We start from the raw sequence: 19,121 nt of genomic DNA, 5'->3' as shown, positions 1-19,121 counted from the left end.
CTGACTAAATAGTCAGGTTTGCATGTTTTACACATTCTTACAGCACACTGATCAAAATTGCTGCCTTAGGGCAATTTCCAGACATTTGACATTCTTTAATAATGTCAATCAGTTTTGCTTGTTTTACTGGGGAGGGCTATGGAGCTTCTCATGCTTTCAAGTGGAACCAAAGAATTTTTTTTAACATTAAAGTAGTCTTATAAGTTAAGAAAAAGATAAACACCCCCCACACACACACACAAACAACATGTGCCAAGAGCAATAGGCAGTTTACTTTAGAAAAACTAGAAATGGTCCATTGACATAAAATATATTGAGCTTCAAAAATATTTGAGACAAAGATATTTAACTCAAAAGAATGTATCATTTCTCTGTTATCAAATTGTTGAAAAAGAGAAGTAATAATACACAGGATTGTCAAGGCCATGTATAAATAGACACTTTCCTACCTATTTGAGGAAGGTATTAATTACAATAACTATTTTGGAGGCCAATTTGATAATATATACCAAGATATTTTAAAACTATCACTTTAAAAATTACTGGAAGTTTACCTTAGGAAAATTATCTAACAAGAATTCAAAATATATATAAAAATTAATACAATCTAATTGTCTTTTCCTAGGGGATTGGTTGAACAAATTATGGTATATGCAAACATAGCTATGAAAATGATTAGGTAGATCTCTAGGAATTAACATGTATATTAAAGGTGGGGGGTATATTAGAGAAGTATGGCCCATATGATTCCCTTGGTAAAATCTACTTTCTGTAACCACTCTGTCTAAATTATATGTATGGCCCTAGCTGGCTTGGCTCAGTGGATAGAGCGTCGGCCTGCAGAATGAAAGGCACGGGGTTGATTCCGGTCAAGGGCACATGTCGCAGTTTGCGGGCTCAATCCCCAGTAGCGGGTGTGCACAAGGCTGCCGATCAATGATTCTCTCTCATTATTGATGTTTCTATCTCTCTCTCCCTTTCCCTTCCTCTCTGAAATCAATAAAAACATATTTTAAAAATAATAATAAATGATATGCATGCACATGCACAGAAAAACACCCTCAGAGGGTATATCTTAAACATTGAATAGAGGGTACCTCCGGATGGGAGAACGCGGGTGATTTTCATTTCCTTACTTTTGTCTTTCTGTGGGAATATATGTTTAAATGTATCTCCAGTGACATGTATTATTTTAACCACAAAGAAAACCCACCAGCAGTGTTTCTTTCTGACGGCGGGCCAAGGAGCTGGGGCTGAGGGTGGGCAGAAGGCAGCCGGGGAAGTCAGTGTGCAGGCAGAGCCGGGCCTGCAGGGTCTGTGGGACTCCATGCTTTTGGAGCCTCACTCTCCCAAGCCAACCATTAACAAGTGACAGGCTGGACGTAGGAGACACTGCAGAGGGAGGACCCACCTGGCCTGCCAGCAGGGGGCCGGGACTGGGTCCTGGAGCCGGGGAGACGCTGCCCGTCAGAAAGAGCTGTTCTGTGTCTGCCCAGGCGGGGCCCTTGGAGTCCGAGGTTGGGCTCGTGGGCAGCAGGGGAGGAGGCAACGTCCTGGAGGCCGACACCTGGGCTGGGGCTCTGGAATCAACGGGAGGCCCCCTGCAGACCAGGGCATGAGGATTAAAAGGGGCAGTAACAAGGCGGGTAGTTTGACCCTCAGGAGTGGCTGAACTCCCAGGAGAGATGATAGCAAGCAGGGGAGAAAGAAGAAAACGGGACCACGGTCAGAGGCCTGGGCGGAGGGTAGGAGCCCCAAGGGAAAGGGTCACGTCAAGTGCAGGAAGGAGGGGAGCGTCCAGCAGCCAAGGGGGACCTGGCCCCAGGCTGAGGCCGCCATGCCCTTGGCACACTCCGCACGGACACTAGGTGGCACTGTGCCCACTCTAATGGCCACTCCTTCTAGCCTGGGCCATTCTCTTTTTGTTAAGGAAAAACCCACGTGTACGGAGGCAGGCTCTGCAAATGCCCTGTTCAACAGAGAGAAGCCCAGAGAGGGCAGTGGCTTGCCCCGGAGCATGCATGGGGGTCATGGCAGAGGCAGGCCCAGCTCCTCGCCTCCTGGTTCCCGTCCCAGGGCCTCTCTCCGTCACCCCCAGAGACAAATCCAGGAAAATGCTGGCAGGATCCCCAACGAAGGAAGCCTGGCTGTCCCGAGGCCCACCAGACCCAGCCTCCAGCATCACCCACCTTCGGTCTTGTGCAGACAATCACCTTCCTTGTTTTACCCCACTCGTCGCACCCCCCATTCTCTCCCCACCGGCAGCCACCATGATGTTTCTCAGTGCCAGCCGGACCAGATCACTCCCCCATTCACACCCCCAGCCAGACCAGATCACTCCCCCAATCACACCCCCAGCTGGGCCAGATCACTCCCCCAATCACACCCCCGTGGCTCCCAAATGCTCTTTGCCCTGGCGTTGCCCTGAGCCCGGCCTGGGGGCTGTCCCGCAGGAAGCCACGCCTGAGCCATCTGAGCCGTCTTGCCTTTTGGGTTCGGCCGGATAAAGCTGGTCATACTGGGCCACCTCGCAAACCCTCCTCCCACTCTGAGAGTGGAGGAGGACCTTCATGAATAGAGCCGCAGCTGTCCGTTAATTATTCACCGTACTAACCATGGACAAGAGGTCTTCTTACAGACCCTGGGAAAGTGAAGGGTGAAACGAGGCTGTAAAAAGATAAGATGCCGTGATGGGTCCATGACTCAGAGAAGAAATACATGTGGAGAGCAGACCGAGGGCAGGACACGCTTTGATTTGGTTGCTGCACCTGGACTCTGACCCTCTCCAGGAGCTTGCCTCAGGAACGGGCTGAGCTGTTTGAAACATCATAGAAGATTAGCCACTTGTTACCAGACTTTGAGCTCCTGAAGGCCGACTGCAGACTCTGCCCGCCCCTTTCCCTGTTACACTTGTAGCTCGCAGCTGCATGTAGCTAACGTCTCCCTCGTGTGTGTATATAACCAGCCAACTGGCAAGGGAGGGGTCAGAGCAGATTTTTGTGGGTGACCTGCTGCTCTCCCATTCTGCTGGCAGTATTGGCGTAAACTCTATGATTCAATCCTGTTTCTGCTTCATTGGCTCAAGTGGTGACAGACAGCCCAGGCCCCTTGGTGGTCTGGTTACAGCTCCACCCCCGGCCCCTCTAGCCCCTCTTATCCCCACGGCACACTCCCCTTTGCTCTAACACCTTCCAGCCTTATGTTTATTTCTCTTCTCTGTCCTGAACTGCAGGCGGGAGGTAGAACGGACCCATTTTGTTAGCAGCCTGTCCATCGGGTCCAGTGGTGGCTCTCGGACTAAGAACAGCTGTGCTGGCAGAGCAGGAGGGCAGCTGGTGCCGGTGTCAGAGGCCAGTGTCTTTGGGACAGCCCTATCGGGTACTGCGATGCGGCCACGTGTGTCTGTCTGGCGCTGTGGGCAGAGCATCAGCGTTTGGACACATGGCGTTTGGAACAGAATGTCTGTCAGATGGTCAGGCAGAGCCACGGAGCGAGTCCTGCCCCAGGGCTCCCCTATTAGCCTCACGCCCCCATTCGGAGACCTGGCATGGTCTAATGTGTTTGAGAACAGAGCATCACTGGGCTGGAGCTCAGTTCCAAGTTCTGGAAAATGAGGGGGTGCATCTGGAGCAGGTGGGCCCAGCATGGCCTCTGTCCTGAGCTGGTCAGAGCTCTCCCAGAGTTGGGACCTACAGACCCCTGAGCCAGACAATGAGGCAACGTTCCGGGACCCACAAAGCTGAAGGTGGAGCAGCACCCCAGCACGGCACCCCTGTTGGTGCAGCGGGATCACAGAACCAACACTTCAGAACGTTTCCCTCTCCTCTCTCTCGTGCAATGCAGCTGTATCGGTGCGTCAACTGAGGTTCGTCAAAAAGGCTAACTAAAGGAAAAATGATCTAAGCAAGCCTCTCTTCATTCCATTTTATATTTCAACTAGAGGCCGGGTGGACAACATTCGTGCACTCAGGAGGGTGCCTCAGCCCGGCCTGTGCCCTTTAGCACTCGGGAAGCCCTTGGGGGATGCCTGACTGTGGGGAGCGGGCCTAAGCCACAGGCGGACATGCTTAGCACTGCCGCGGAGGCAGGAGAGGCTCCCGCCACTGCTGCTGCACTCGCCAGCCCTCAGCCCGGCCTGGACTCGCCAGCCCTCAGCCCGGCTTGTGGCTGAGCATCCCTCCCCCTTTGGGAGCGCACTGACCACCAGGGGCAGCTCCTGCATTGAGCCTCTGTTCCCTGGTGGTCAGTGTGTGTCATAGCAACCGGTCGTTTTGCTGTTCCGTCAATTAGCATATTACCCTTTTATTATATAGGATGCTGAGTAATATTTTAAATCTTACCTTTTTTCAGGAGTGTTCAACATTGAACAAAAGGAAGGGCGTCCTCTGTCTGCAGGAAGTTCTGACATCGGACAAATCGGAACAAGGCGGTGGTCCTCGCCCTGGGCCAGCCTCTCCCGCCTGCAGCCCATTTCACCGTGTTCTTAAAGAGGAAGGATGCTTCTTGTTGGAGGGAAGCTGAACCCGTGTTCACGCTCCGGCTCGGGAGCAGGGGTGGGATGGGCAGAGGGAAGGAAGGGGGAAAGCCAGGATGCACTCTGGATGGATGGCAGTCTGGGGAAAATTCTGGAAACTTTGAGGTAGCTCAGGCTGAGATGGAAGTGGTCAGGAGAATCTCTCCTAAAAGTGACTCCAAAGGTCACTGAATCAACACTTTAAAAGCACACAGCCATAGCGGGTTTGGCTCAGCGGACAGAATGTCAGCCTGCGGACTGAAGGGTCCTGGGTTCGATTCGGGTCAAGGGCACATGCCCGGGTTGCGGGCTAAATCTCTAGTAGGGGGCGTGCAGGAGGCAGCCCATCAATGATCCTCTCATCATTGATGTCTCTATCTCTCAAAATATATTTTAAAAAATAAATAATAAAATAAACACACACAACATAGGTCACCAGAAATTAGCATAGAAAGCAATGAATGAGGGCTCTATATCATCCAAAGTAAACATCAGAGTACTGACCTGCTGACTGGACGGTGTAATGGAACCGAGACTGCCCACCCTTTCCAGATGAGGGGTGCCGGCTAACGGGCATGAGCCCTAAAAGGAAATGCTTGTCTGTGAAGAAGAGGTTGCACCAGATGGTTCCCCATTCCCTGTCCGTCTTCCGTGTGACCGGCGGTGGCCGTGTTTGGAGAGTAGGAGAGGTTAGGAAGAGGACAGGGTGTCCCCTCGGACCTCTCCGTGGCCCCCGGGGCTCATGGTGCACCCACCCCTGCTCCCACACTCAGCTCAGGTCTGCAGAGACACGTGACACAGGTCAGCCACAGGCCAAGATGGGAGGGCACGCCGCTGCTGTGACGTTCTCTCAACCTTTCGTTTCGGACAAGACTCTTGGTTTAGGTGAGAATCTAGTTTTGCTTGTTCGGTGTCGTGTGTGTGTGTGCGCGTGTGTGTGTGTGCCCCCACGCACGTGTGTGTGTGTATGTGCCCCTGCACACGGGTGTGTTGAATCTCCCTCATTCTTCACACTGAATGCCTCACTGGAAGAGAAAGCAGCTCCAAGACACAGCCTGTCAGCAGGTCTTCCCTCCACCACTGTTTTAAGGACAGGGCTGCATACTTCACAATGATCAGCTCTTCAGCATCCCCCTCTTTTAAAAATCATTTTTATTGAATAACCTATGTATAGCAAAACAACAACAACAAATCAGACAAATGGATGCCGCAGTGATACGTTAAATTCCACATAAGAAACTCGCTGATGGCCTTGAATATAAAACACAGAGCCTTGGATGCAGGAGCTACAGTTACAGTCTGACACCTCAACCCTCCCTGGGGTACCTTGGCAGGCCTTTTGTGTTTGAGCACCCAATCTCAATGTGTGTGTGTGTGCGTTGGTGGGTGGGGGTCTCCACACCTCCAGCAAGCAGTGCTCAGACACCAGCAGGGTGGCAGAGAATTCAACTCAATTCTGACACTATCTACCCAGGGTAGCACCAGCTTCCACAGGGTGAGGGCTCCGTCTGACAAGGCCCCCACCCCCCCATGTCAGATGCTAATTCCAAGGCCAGGCTTGTACTTCTGACCAATGGGCTACACGCTGGAGGTTCCAAGGACGCCCTCCAGCTCAGGATGCCAACCACACATCCAGGTTGTTGCCCGTACTCCTGACGGACTGCTCTCTATCCGAGGTTCCCAAGATCCTCTCCTTGGGTTCAGTTAACCTACTAATTGAAGAGTGGCTCCCAGAACCAGAGAAACATGTTACTAGGCCACTGGCTTATTGTGAAAGGATGTAACTCGGGAACAGCCAGAGGGAAGAGAAGCATGAGACAAGGCAGGGGCAAGGGTGCAGTTCTTCTGTCTCTCCCATGCAGTATTCCTGCATCTCCACATACTCACCAACCAGAAGCTCTCTGAACCCCATGTTTTTAGGGGGTTCATTACATAGGCATGATATAACCATTAACCATTGGCAACTGATTCAATCTCCAGCCCCTCTTCCCTCCCCAGAGGTTGGGGGTGGGAGTGAAAGTTCCAACCCTCTAATCACATGATTGGCTCCATTGGCAGCCAGCCCCCATCCTTAAATGAGTTCCAAAACTCACCGTTAACATAGCAACAGAAACTTTTATCACTCTCACCACTTAGGAAATTCCACAGGTTTGGGGGGCTCTGTGCCAGAAAAGGGAGGAAGACCAAATAAATATCCTATATAATAAAGAGGTAATATGCAAATTGACCATCACACCCTCACACAAGATGGCCGCTCCCATGTGGTCAAAGATGGACACCACAAGATGGCCGGCAGGGGAGGGCAGTTGTGGGCGATCAGGCCAGCCAGGGAGGGCAGTTAGGGGTGATTGGGCCTGCAGGGGAGGGAGGGCAGTTGGGGGGGACCAGGCCTGCATGGGAGGGCAGTTGGGGGTGACCGGGCTGGCAATGGAGGGCAGTTGGGGGTTTTCAGGCTGGCAGAGGAGGGCTTTTGGGGGCGACCAGCTGCCAGGGAGGGCAGTTGAGGGCGATTGAGCCGGCAGTGGAGCAGTTAGGTGTCGATCAGGCTGGCAGGGGAGTGGTTAGGTAGTGATCAGGCTGGCAGGCAGAAGCAGTTAGGGGCAATCAGGCAGGCAGGCAGGCGAGCGGTTGGCAGCCAGCAGTCCTGGATTGTGAGAGGGATCTGACTGGAGAGGATGCAGGCTGGGCTGAGGAAGAACCCCCCCACCCCCACCCTCCATTGCACAAATTTCATGCACCGGGCCTCTAGTTTCTTATACATTACAACACAGCAGGTCTTTGAAAAGATAAGGTACACACATATTTTGGATACTTTAGCAATAAGTTTTTTTCCCCCTCAAAATGTATGGATAATATATACAGCCATTAAACAGGCCTGTTCACCTTTTGGCATATTCTTTTAAAATATCATTTAAATCACGAGGACAATACACACAGGTAAAGTGACTGTGTTCATTTCTTGCTTTAGTTACCTGTATTCTGTTCCTCTTAGCAAAAGACACGCTTCACCCAGCTTCGAGACCCAAGAGCTCTCCATGATAGTCAAGCTTAGACTATCAGCTGCCCATCCTTAAATTCCATTGAAGACAGCAAATGAAATCAAAACATATTTAATACCTACAATAGGCGATGGCTTGTTATAAGTCCTATAGATGGAATAAAGCCTAAAACCCTGTCAGGAGAGTTTATAACTTGGTTATAGATGTACTCTCAAATTCTCATTGCTGTAGGGCTGATGGTCAAGTTCTTCTCACCCCAAATGAGCTTGCCTGATAGCATATCTTTTTTTTTTTTAAATACATTTTATTGATTTTTTACAGAGAGGAAGGGAGAGGGATAGAGAGTTAGAAACATTGAGAGAGAAACATCGATCAGCTGCCTCCTGCACACCCCCTACTGGGGATGTGCCCGCAACCAAGGTACATGCCCTTGACCGGAATCGAACCTGGGACCTCTCAGTCCGCAGGCCAACGCTCTATCCACTGAGCCAAACCGGTCAGGGCCTGATAGCATATCTTGATATGTTATGGGTCACGACTTTTGTATTTGACTATTGTTCTTTTTTATTGTTGTTGTGAATCCTCCCCGATGATATTTTTTAACATTGATTTTTAGAGAGAAGGGAGGGGAGAGACAGAGAGAGAGAAACATAGATGTGAGAGAAACACATAGATTGGCTGCCTCCCACACATGCCTGGACCAAGGCCAGGGATGGAGCCTGCAACTGAGGTACATGCCCTTGACCAGAATCAAACCCAGGAACCTTCAGTCTGCAGGTCGACACGCTATCCACTGAGCCAGACTGGCCAGGGTGAACTGCTGTTCTTAATTGTCCTTGACTGGCCTTCGCTGCAGTGCTCTGTCCTCAGTCACCTGTCACATTCACGTCTGGGCATGTAGAATGCTCTTTTCAAATCAAGGATCTAACTCACCGTTTTTAGTATCAATTTCTCTTGGAACTGGTTTTCTTCAATAAGTCAAAAAACCCAAGGCAGGTAACAGAAGGTAGTGGAAACATTGCTCTTTAAGAAGCTACAGACTTTTAGGGTAGTTACTAGCATTGCTGCTATGAGGTATCACCTGAAAAGTCAGTTTCTCTAATATTTACATTTCTGAAGATTCCCTGCCTTACATCCTCATCGGCACAAAGGCTACAGCAGCTACACCGGCCAAGTCTTGGATAGCAGGCGGCCTGACACCAACGCAGCCCTTGCCACCTCGCTTCTTCCAGACAGAAGGACCTTTACGAACGTGTCTCCCTCCCCACGGGCCTTCTGGACACAGCTCCCTGGGAAATCTGTGCTAGAAAAGGTTAGAACTAAATTTCACAGCACGTCATTTATTTATCCTTGTTGCACCACAGCCGACCACTGTGGATGCTCTTCTTCTTGCTAAATGGGCTGAAATTTAATATTGGAAATTAGTCCAATCTAATCATTTCACTAATGAAGGTCAAACTACTCAGACTGTAATTTCCTTTGGGGGAACATTAATTTCTAGTCAATAAAATTTGAGTGTGTTTGCTTAATGAATAGTTCTCCTTCCCAATATACTTCAGTCTTATATTGAGTGTTGGTTGTAGGCAAATCCAGATAAATGCCATGTTTTGAGAAGACAAATCCATGCTGTCTAAAGAGAACTTGGGCAGTGGGAAAGGAGAGAACAGACCCAGGGGGTTGGGCCAGGGTGCCTCGCCCCCAGGGAGGCCTGTTTTGGGGAGGCGGGGTGCTTTAGGGGCACTGGGTCTGCTTCCCTTGTTGTCTGTGTCCTGGGCTGAGAGCTGAGTGTTGGTCACGGAGGGTCAGTGCCTGTGAAGAGGGCATTGGTCACACGGGCGGAAAACACAGCCCTTTGAGGGAGGTTTTGCTGTCGTGCGTGAGTGACAGCAAGCCCGGGGTCACGTGGTTCTTGCTGGCTGCCCAAGCATACTACCGCGAGCACTTCACTCTGCGGGGAATCTGGCTACGTCCCAGGTACCGTTCCTTTCCTCCTTCTCCGTGGACACAATGAAGTGTCCCAGGCGAATGATGAAACAATAATCCAGACTCGGGCGCCATAAACCGTTGAGGAGGAGGAGGAGTCACCGTTTCTCAATCTTCCTCCCACGCTGGTCTGAACGTTTCTCGGGACAATAAGGCAAAAGCGACAGTCCTGTTGCCATCAAGTCCCAGAGCGCTGGAGACCGAGGCGGCTGAGACCACGTGGTCCTTGGTTTTAGGAATCTTTAATAACGGGGGAGACTAGGTGTGACCACTAATTTGCTATTTCTCTTACAGGGAAGCCCGCCCACCCCACAAACCGACGGACAGCTGATGGCCACGAGGTTCAACACGAGCAGTCTGGTCCAAAGCTGGTTTGACAGCTCGACTTATGGGTCCCACAGGTGATGAGACACCCCTACCCCCCAGTTCTGTGGAAACAGACATCGTCAAGGCCTTATTAATACATTCTTTGGAAATAGGGAAAAAAAATCAGTGTGACACAAAAGGAGCAATGAAGCAGGCATGGTCACACCTCGAAATATATGACGTTTTCTAGATCCCAAATTAGCTTTTGCCTAAAAAACATGAGCTGTATCACTGGGAGGTGCCCATCCCAGGGCCACAGCCTTTTTCTAAGGCTGGCCTAGGTTTCTGGAGAGACTACGCTTTCCGTAGGAGGAAAAAACCCACAAAAATAAAGACCAAATAAAACCTAAAGTTCACTGGTATTTTCTGTGGCTCAAAGTTCCAGTAAGAAGTATGTTATGCCCTCGCCAGTGTCGCTTGGTTGGCTGGGCGTCATCCTGTGCACCGAAAGGTCACCGGTTCAATTCCTGGTCAGGGCTCGTGCCAGATTGCGGGCTCGATCCTCAGTTGGGGCCTGTGCAGGAGGCAGCTGACCAGTTTTGCTCTTATATTAATGTTTCTCTCTCTCTCCCTTTCTCTCGCTAAAAAAATTACACACAGAAGAGCTGTCACGGGACAGCTGTGGACTGTTTCAGTCTCCATCTTAAAATCTCAAGTCATTTAACTGGGGAGAATTCAAAAGCATTCTCTCTTAAATAAACAGTACCTTATACAGCGGAAAGCAAAATCAATGGGAAATGGTAAGACGAAACCAGAGAACTATTATTTTGTTGCGCCTGCTCATCTAAGCCTGCCCAGAGCCCCGGGGAGCCAAAGGGAATCTGCTGCAGCACCACAACCTGGCTCCGACCTGCACAGGCTGCGAGGCGGCAGGTACCAAAGACATCAGAGTGCGCGGGGAGCCCACGCTGCACGGGAGCTGCAGATGCAGGAGAGAACCGAGATCTGAGGGAGAGGCAGCAGCAGGAGCCAGGAGAGGGAGGGCAGAGGCGCAGGAGGGAGGATGGAGGCACAGGAGAGGCAGGGCAGAGGAGAGGGAGGACAGAGGAGCAGGAGGGTGGACAGAGGCGCTGGAGGGAGGACGGAGGAGCAGGAGAGGCAGGACGGAGGGAAGATGGAGGCGCAGGAGAGGCAGGACAGAGGAGAGGGAGGACGGAGGCGCAGGAGGGAGGGCGAAGGCACAGGAGGGAGGGCAGAGGCGCAGGAGGGAGGGCAGAGGCGCAGCAGCTGTCTCACACTAAGACTGGAGCAATTAAGAGACAAGAGCTTCACAAGCCTGTTCTCCGGGAAGAAGCCACAACCCACCATCTCTCCGCAAGAGCTTGCAGCCGCCTGAGGCGAAGCCCCTCGTAGGAGAAGGCAGCTTCCACCCTCGGCCCCTCACTGCCGGCATCCACAGGGAGGTGTCCCTCTAGCACAGTGGTTCTCAACCTTCAGGCCCTTTAAATACAGTTCCTCATGCTGTGACCCAACCATAAAATTATTTTCATTTCTACTTCATAACTGTAATGTTGCTACTGTTATGAATCATAATGTAAATATCTGATATGCAGGATGGTCTTAGGCGACCATTGTGAAAAGGTCGTTCGACCGCCAAAGGGGTCGCGACCCACAGGTTGAGAACCGCTGCTCTAGCAGCATCCAGAAAGGACATTTCCGGCAGACTTAGAGACTTCTAATAAAAAAGCACTCAAATTAACTAGACTGTGAGAACTCGAAAACTTTTATTCTTTTTCCTTCTGACCAGCACACTGCCTGGTACATACTGCCGGGCAGGCATTCAAAAAAAAAAATTTTTTTTTAAATAGGCAATTTATAATACTGGGAGAATGTCATTTTAGTGTTTCAGAAGACGCGTTATTCTTGGAAAGGGCTTGTTCTTTTACGACTCTGGGAAACAGAGGTTTTGTCCTAACTCTTGGAAGCCTCCTGGGAAGGACAGCGTAACACCTTGGATGGACATGGAAGTGCTCTGGAAGGGCCGTTAAAAACTCTCAAGAAATTCAAAGTTGTCCTAATTGCAGGGAAGACGGGGGCCTCTGCAGCCCAGGGCGATGCGCAGTGCCGCGAGGACACGGGAAACGTCCTATGACTCTGCTGATCCCCGCAGGTCGCCTGGCGGGAGGAGGACCAGCGGAGGGACTGTCAACGCCTCCACCCGCCCAGGCCTCACACCGCAGCATGGCCAGACCAGGCCAGAGGGTTACCTCCTGAGCACGCCCTCCTGACAGGGCCTCTGACCTCGTCCCAGGTGTCGGGGTAACAAGAACCAGAACCAGGTGTGCAGGGCTCTCCTCAAAGGCTGACTCCCCTCTCCTTCCACGGACTACCTGGCATTCCGTGTGCACTGCACGTGGGCAGCGTTCTTACAAATTAAATAACTTTCTTAAACTATAGTAAAACATCATTACACCCAGTTCTCTTCAAAAAGTCTTTCCAATTCAATTCCCAAAATTAACTTACAAAATTTTGTGCAAAAACACCTACCTCAAATAAATACGGGGGTGGGGATGGAGGGGGAAGGGGAAGAGTGGGAAGAGCGAAACTGGTTTTTGTCTTTTAAATTAAAAGTTAAAAACACCAGCTGCACCTCCAAGTATTTGTAGGAGAAATGCCCCAAGAAGGCCAAGAAAAGCGGCCCTCAGAGTCCGAGGTGCATTTCCGGTGAGGTTGTCTGTGTTCAAAACTCGCAGTGGATGCCCCCGCTGAGGTCCTTCACCACGCCCTCCTTGACCAGCTTCAGCAGCAGCCTGGTCTCCGTCGTCACGTTGTGCATGGTCTGGAAGTTCATGGCGGCCATGCAGAGATTGTCGAAGTAATGCAAAGGTGTTCTGGGCTGGCTGAGGTCATAGCCAAAGCCGGCCAAGCTGACTTCATCACACAGGTGTGTGGCTAAGACAACGGCAATGACGCCAATCGTGGGGACGTTCTGGAAAAGAAAAAAGGCCCGACAGTCTGAGCGCAATTCGCTGCTCCCCACGTAGCACGCACGCTGTGCCAAGTAATAAAGGCGGCGATTTCAAACATCTCACGATTTCAGCCTGCTCTTTATTTCTAAGCTTTTTTCCTGGGCATCTCTATTTTTAAACAAAAATGGGATGTTCTGCAACTCAATTTTCTTGCTTAATACATTATGAAGGTGTTCTCATATCCATTAGCTTTTCTTCACCCTTCACAGTCCCACAATATTGTATCGACTACACCATAATCTATCTCTATAAAAGGCTAATATGCTAAGTGTCCAACCATCTGACCAGTCGCTATGGGTGCACTGACCACCAGGGGGCAGATGCTCAATGCAGGAGCTGCCAAGCTGCAGTGATTTGGCAGCGGTGGTTCTCTGGTGACACACCCTAAAACCAGAGAGGAGGAAGCCAATTCCTGGCGGGGCCACGCGATTCCACCTTCAGCCATGGGTTATGTTGTTTCTGGGGCACTGTTGGCCGGAATCTGGTTTACTGCACACTTGTGTTTGCATTCCACACCCTGTACAACAGCAACTTTGCAGAGTGCCCTCTCGCACTCTGGGACCCCTCAGGGGATGTTGGAGAGCTGGTTTTGGCCCAATCCCCGCAGGCCAACCCAAGGGACCCCACCTGCTGGAGGTACCCCGCTCACTTTGCAGACGCCCTGAGAGCCGGGGTGCCACCCCAGGTGCGGCCGGCCAGGGAGGGACCCCAGGAGGTTGGCTCCAGGGCGTGTCTGGCCCATCTTGCCCTGTCCCGCCCCACTGGCCACCTTCTAATTAATTTCCTTTCAATGTGCATGAATCTGTGCACCAGGTCACTAGTCTTAAATAACATCTCAGTGACCTAAGTGCTAATGTGCTGACTATACTAAAGAGATGAGTCACCAGGGACGACCAATGAACACTGAGGAGCCCTGAGTCAGGGTGCAGAGTGGTGAATACGGATTCAGCTTCTCATCGTGGCCTAGGTTCCCCACTGGAAGATGCCTCTGTGTACACAGCCGAGCCTAAGTGAAATATGTACAGAGGTCACCCCTCAAACGCAGACAAGAATCGTTAACTCTCAGTAGAAGAAAAAAAATACCTTATCTCGGCCCCAGAACCTGGACTGCGGCTCTGAATACTGAAGGATGTCAAAGGCAGTCTCTTTGATAATAACTGGATTTAAAATCCTGAAATGTTTTGGCTGTAATGGGATTTTTTCTGCCACCTGCTTCCAAAAGAAGAGTCGTACCCAAAATGGCTGAGGAAAGAAAACAAGAAGCAATCATTAGGGATACACATTAGTCATCGATCAGTGGAGGGGGGAACGCATCCCCTGATAACCGGGCCAAGCCGTGGCCGTGACCCCTGGCGGGCACACATTCTGCAGCAAACTCACAGCTGTCTGCAAAGTCACTCTCTCAACTCAAACACCCAACTCCAAAGGACCTGGTGTTTGAAGGTGGCACTGGACAAGGAGAGGAGCCACAGACCCAGCTCTTGTGTGGGGAAGAAACTGCTTAGGGAATGACCAGAGGAGGTACAGCCTTTGTAGGATCGAAAGCCACCATTTTGCCCAGGGAAGACTAAGCAAACAGCACCAATTCAAGGGTACTAAGCGCTGTGAGTGCCGGCTCTGTCAGGCCCTCACCCAGGGTCCTCTCTCCCTCCACTCACTCCTTTTCCCAGTCCCATAATGTCTCTTGGTAACTGACTGAGTCATTTCGTATGAGCTTCATGTCCCAAAAGAACAACTTCTTTTCCATAGAAAGCCCGGAAGACCACGATAACCCGCACAGAATCAAGCGCCGGAGACACAAGTCTCCACCACAGGAAGCTTCTGTGAAAGGTCTCATACCCCCGGATGTCCTATTACTTGTGTGGACCGCTGGTCTGTGCAAGTGAATATGAATGCACGCGCACTCCACGACAGCTGGCCTCTGAAGTTCATTTCAGCACAATGGGAGGGACTATAAAGTGGTTGATTGATCACCGTCAAGACCAGAAGACCACGACCCGGACCTGGTGAGGCCGTCCCCTCCACACCCGCCCTCTGGAATGCTGGGAATTTACTCCTGTGAATTTGCACCACCAATCAAAGCAGTCTGGGAGAAGCTCATTGAGAATACGCCCCAGAGGTTTTATGTACATTCTTTTCAATATCCCCAATAATGGTTTACATTAACTCAGGTAAACCTAATTTCTAGAAAAAGCCAAAAGCCACATAAGCTCCAGTCTAGTGAATCCATTGGGTCATCAACCTTAGTAATAACCATTTTTGTCCAAAACTTGATATTCCCATTAAGTAACGATCTTGACCTCCACCTGTGAATCGATCATGTTCTGAAAGCCATTTCCAGCAAGGAGTTCTGAGGGGTTTCCACAGAGGGAGAGGTTATTTAAAACACAACCCGGATGTGAAAGTATGCATTCCACCGAGTCTGCTGAAAAGTAGAAGCCTGCGTCACAGTTAGAGACCCCAAAGACACATCTGGAGGCTGGATTCCCATGCTTACCAGGGTTTCGTTCTTTACCATTGCCTGAAGCCAGTTGAAGTCAACGCTCTTAAATAAAACAGCCACAAACAAGTCAGTGGAATAATATTCGAAGTCAGACAGTGGGGCGCCCTCTGGATAAGTCATCCTTATAGTAGTTTTATTTCCAACATGCTCTGAATAGCCCTCGACAGGTGCACTGTTTAACCTATTTAACACAAAGGACACGATAAAGAGACAAAGCAAGCCATTGGCTACCTTATCACACCACAAAAGAATTCCCTCCTATGTTCTCCGCATTGTTTTAGGCCTGGGAACAGGTAGTGGTTGGGGCCCGGGTGTCCCTCCCAGCAGCCTCCCTGCCCCCACAGGTCCACCCTTTCCAGGTGCCAGATGCATGCAGCCCTCCTTGCCCTGTGAGGGATGCCCCCCGCTCATCTCTGAATGCCAAGCAATCCGCTCTCGTCCCATTTTCAGGCAATCCAAACATAGTCTATTTTGGGCTTTTTCTGGGCACTGATGTTTCCTTGAAAGCCTCCCATTGTGCTCAGATACCAGGGTCTCTTGTCAGAATTTCCAAAAGGTAATCAGAGAGGAAAACCTAGAAACCAGGGCCAGGCAGACACGGCGACAGTTATATATGGACAGGGTTGAACGGGGGTGGGGCCATGGGCCTAGGTGCAGCCTGGTCTTAAAGCAAAGCAAGGATTTGGGACACTAACAACTGTTCGATCAGTGAAGGCTTTGCCAGGGTGGCTGTTTGGGAGAGAAGTCTAAGAATTCTTCCCAAGCAATACTACCGCTCACACTGTCATTCAGTTTTGTAGTGTGTTTGGTTTTTGGCCTGTACTACGTCCCCTGTATCTAACCTTTCTCTTCTATTCTACTTCCTCTTCTAAATCTCAGACACCTAGCCCTGGATTATTAAAAGATATTATTGGACAGGACAACAAAATGGAAGACATGAGCCTAGACCAGCTATGTTTTCCTTTTTTTTCCTGCTCCCCCCACCCCCTTCCTTTTCTTTTTTAAAATAAAGGACATTAGGAAAACTGGTGAAATGTGAATCAAGACTGCAGATAAGGTGTGATGTATCAGTGCTAGCTTCCTGCTTCTATAATAGAATGTCCTTGTTCTTGGGAAACACATACTAAAGTATTTAGGGGTAAGGGAGCTAGATGTTTGCAACAAACTCTGAAAGGGTTTGGAGAAGAATAATCACATATGTAAAGAGAACATGACATAGCCAACGTGGTGAAGTGTTACCAAAGGGGAATCTGGGAGAAGGGTGAACGGGAGTTCTGTGCACTATTTTTGCAACTTTTCTGTTAAGTTTAGAATCACTTTCAGTCTAAAAGTTACTCCCCAGCCCTGGCTGGTGGGGCTCAATTGGTTGAGTGTCGTCCTGTGCTGACTCAATTCCCAGTCAGGGCACATACCTAGGTTGTGGGTTAACCCCCCAGTTGGGGTGTGTGCGGGAGGCAACAGATGGATGCTTCTTTCTTTTTTTAAAAAAAATATATTTTATTGATTTTTTACAGAGAGGAAGGGAGAGAGACGAAGAGAGATAGAGTTAGAAACATCGATGAGAGAGAAACATCGATCAGCTGCCTCCTGCACACCCACCACTGGGGATGTGCCCGCAACCCAGGTACATGCCCTTGACCGGAACCGAACCTGGGACGAAACCACAGATAGTACCAAACATGCTTTTCCCTTTCTCTCCTCTCTCTCTCTCTCTCTCTCTCTCTCTCTCTCTCTCTCTCTCTCTCTCAGTCGCTGTCATTCCTCTCCCTTCCTCTCTCTCTAAAATCAATTAAGAAATATTAAAAGTTACTCCCCCAAAGCTTCTCCCTCGTAATTATGCTAAGTCACCCTTTCTCTGGCCCTCACGCTCAGTGGCCTCCCAGTGCCTATGCATGAAGTCCACGCTCGCCAGGCTGGCGCCCGCCATCACCAGGCACCTTCCCAGCCCCCCCTTCCCGCTCTCCCTGGGCCTCTTCTTCTTCCTCCTGCCCAGTGAGGCCCCTCACCCAGATCCCACTGCCTGCCCGCCCCCCCTTCCCCCCCAAAGAGCCAGATCCCGCTGCTCTCCTGCTGGAGGCCGCCCCTTCCTCCACATCTCTTCTCCGGTTTCTTACCTCTTCTATCAGCACCCCTGGTTTCTTACCTCCTCCCCCATTTCCCAGTCCTGCACCATTCGATGGGCACAGGGTCCTGTCTGCCTTCCCCAACGCTGCCTGTTGAAGGCCAGGGTTGAGGTTCTGGAAGCCTCAAAACCCTGCATGTGGAATGCTGGTGCCTGGCGTGGACCCGGGGCCCTATGGTGTCCTCATCTCTGACACTGGCCCACTGTGGTGGTTTCAGCGAGGACTGGGACGTCTAAAGCACATGGCACGCACTGCCACATAGACATCAGCCAGCGAAAGGCAGTGACGTGTCTGCCCTCACCCCAACCTGCACACACCTGCTGCACACCATCCTGCCTTCTGCTCACTGGGGCCTACGGGACCCCTTTCGACCTAAAACTTGGTTCTTACCTTTTTCTTCTCTCCCTTAGAACTTAAAAATGTCTGGTTCTTGCCTACCACACCTTTTACCCTTGCCCTCTCCTCCTTAGCCCCCACATTCCTGCACATCTCCCCCAATCTGATGCGAATATTTACTGAGCATTTACCATAGGCCTGCCACTATTCTAAGTACTCTAAACCCACTCATGCCTTTGACGTTCACAGTAAGCTGCTCAGGAACGTGCCATCACCGCCTCCACGTACAGATGAGGGAACAAAGGCACAATACAGTCAGGACACTTGCCCGAGACCTCGGCTGCCGGGACAAAGGCAGTGTGTGTACACACTATTGCTTTTAGTTCAAAATATCTGAACTAACCAGAGATTTCTCTCAACGGGTCTATTTTCTTAAGCAGTTCCACTACTGCCTCAAACCCCAGATTAGAAATCTTGGTGTCCCCTGTCAGAAAATCCTGTAATTCACTTTTCCAATATACCTCATATTTGATCTTTAAAAAATGTATTTTTTTAATTGATTTCAGAGAGGAAGGGAAAAGGAGAGAGAGATATAGACATCGATGATGAGAAAGAATCACCAATTGGCTGCCTCCTGCATGCCCCCCATGTGCCCTGATTGGGAATCAAACTCTGGTCTCCTGGTTTATAGGTTGACGTTCAACTGCTGAGCCATGCTGGTCGGGTTTCTATTTGATCTCTAGCCTCTATTTCTTCTTTCTCCATCTCACACCCGGCCCCACACTGCAGCCTCCAAACCCAGGCTCCGGCCCTATTGTCTGCTGCCTTCAGTCAAATCCACATCCTCCTCTCGATGAGTTTAATTAAGACCCAACTTTCATCATGCTCCCTGTTTTGAACACCCTTAAGATAGAGACAATTCACTGAAGTATATCAAGAGCCTTAAAAACCATTCAAGTATCGTTAACCCAACAATTCTAGGGATTCTTGGAATTATGTCCAAGGAAATAAGTCAGAGATGTACATAAAGACACACGCATGAGAATGTGCAAAGCATTTTCACAATCACAAGGAAACTGGAGATGTTTTAAGTGCCCAACAATGGGAGGGTGGCTACGTAACGTACGATACCTCATTTACAGGAAGAGTAAACGGTCAAGTTAGTTTCCCAAAGACAGAGAATGACCTCAGAAACTATTCATACCACGACGTTAAAAAAGCAAAACACTTCAGAAGAATATAAATGCACTCATTGGTATGTATATAGAGCAAAAGTGAAAAAAAACCCACAGCCAATTAGCAGTGGTTGGTTTTTGTGCCACAAGTGGC

The 19,121-nt window shown here is 50.2% G+C and overlaps 1 protein-coding gene across 6 annotated transcripts in view; it reads right to left on the bottom strand.

The window, feature by feature from the left end:
* Positions 1-11,566: 11,566 nt before the first annotated feature.
* Positions 11,567-19,121, bottom strand: part of ST3GAL5 (ST3 beta-galactoside alpha-2,3-sialyltransferase 5) — a 43,237-nt gene continuing 35,682 nt past the window's right edge. For 3 of the 6 annotated variants that reach the window (XM_015564086.1, XM_006763990.2, XM_015564090.1), the window contains 3 exons: positions 15,328-15,514; positions 13,914-14,072; positions 11,567-12,790 (listed from right to left, as the gene is read on the bottom strand). In XM_015564086.1, the coding sequence (XP_015419572.1) occupies positions 12,542-12,790; positions 13,914-14,072; positions 15,328-15,514 (595 nt within the window). In that variant the 3' untranslated portion in view covers positions 11,567-12,541. The remainder of the gene's footprint in view (positions 12,791-13,913; positions 14,073-15,327; positions 15,515-19,121) is intronic. The other 3 variants (XM_015564089.1, XM_015564087.1, XM_015564088.1) reach the window with 1 other exon arrangement.

This window comes from Myotis davidii, unplaced genomic scaffold (genome assembly GCF_000327345.1).
Source record: "Myotis davidii unplaced genomic scaffold, ASM32734v1 scaffold339, whole genome shotgun sequence".
Taxonomy (NCBI): domain Eukaryota; kingdom Metazoa; phylum Chordata; class Mammalia; order Chiroptera; family Vespertilionidae; genus Myotis; species Myotis davidii.
The sequence above is the reverse complement of the archived record's forward strand: the minus strand, read 5'-3'. Positions and strand labels throughout refer to the sequence as shown.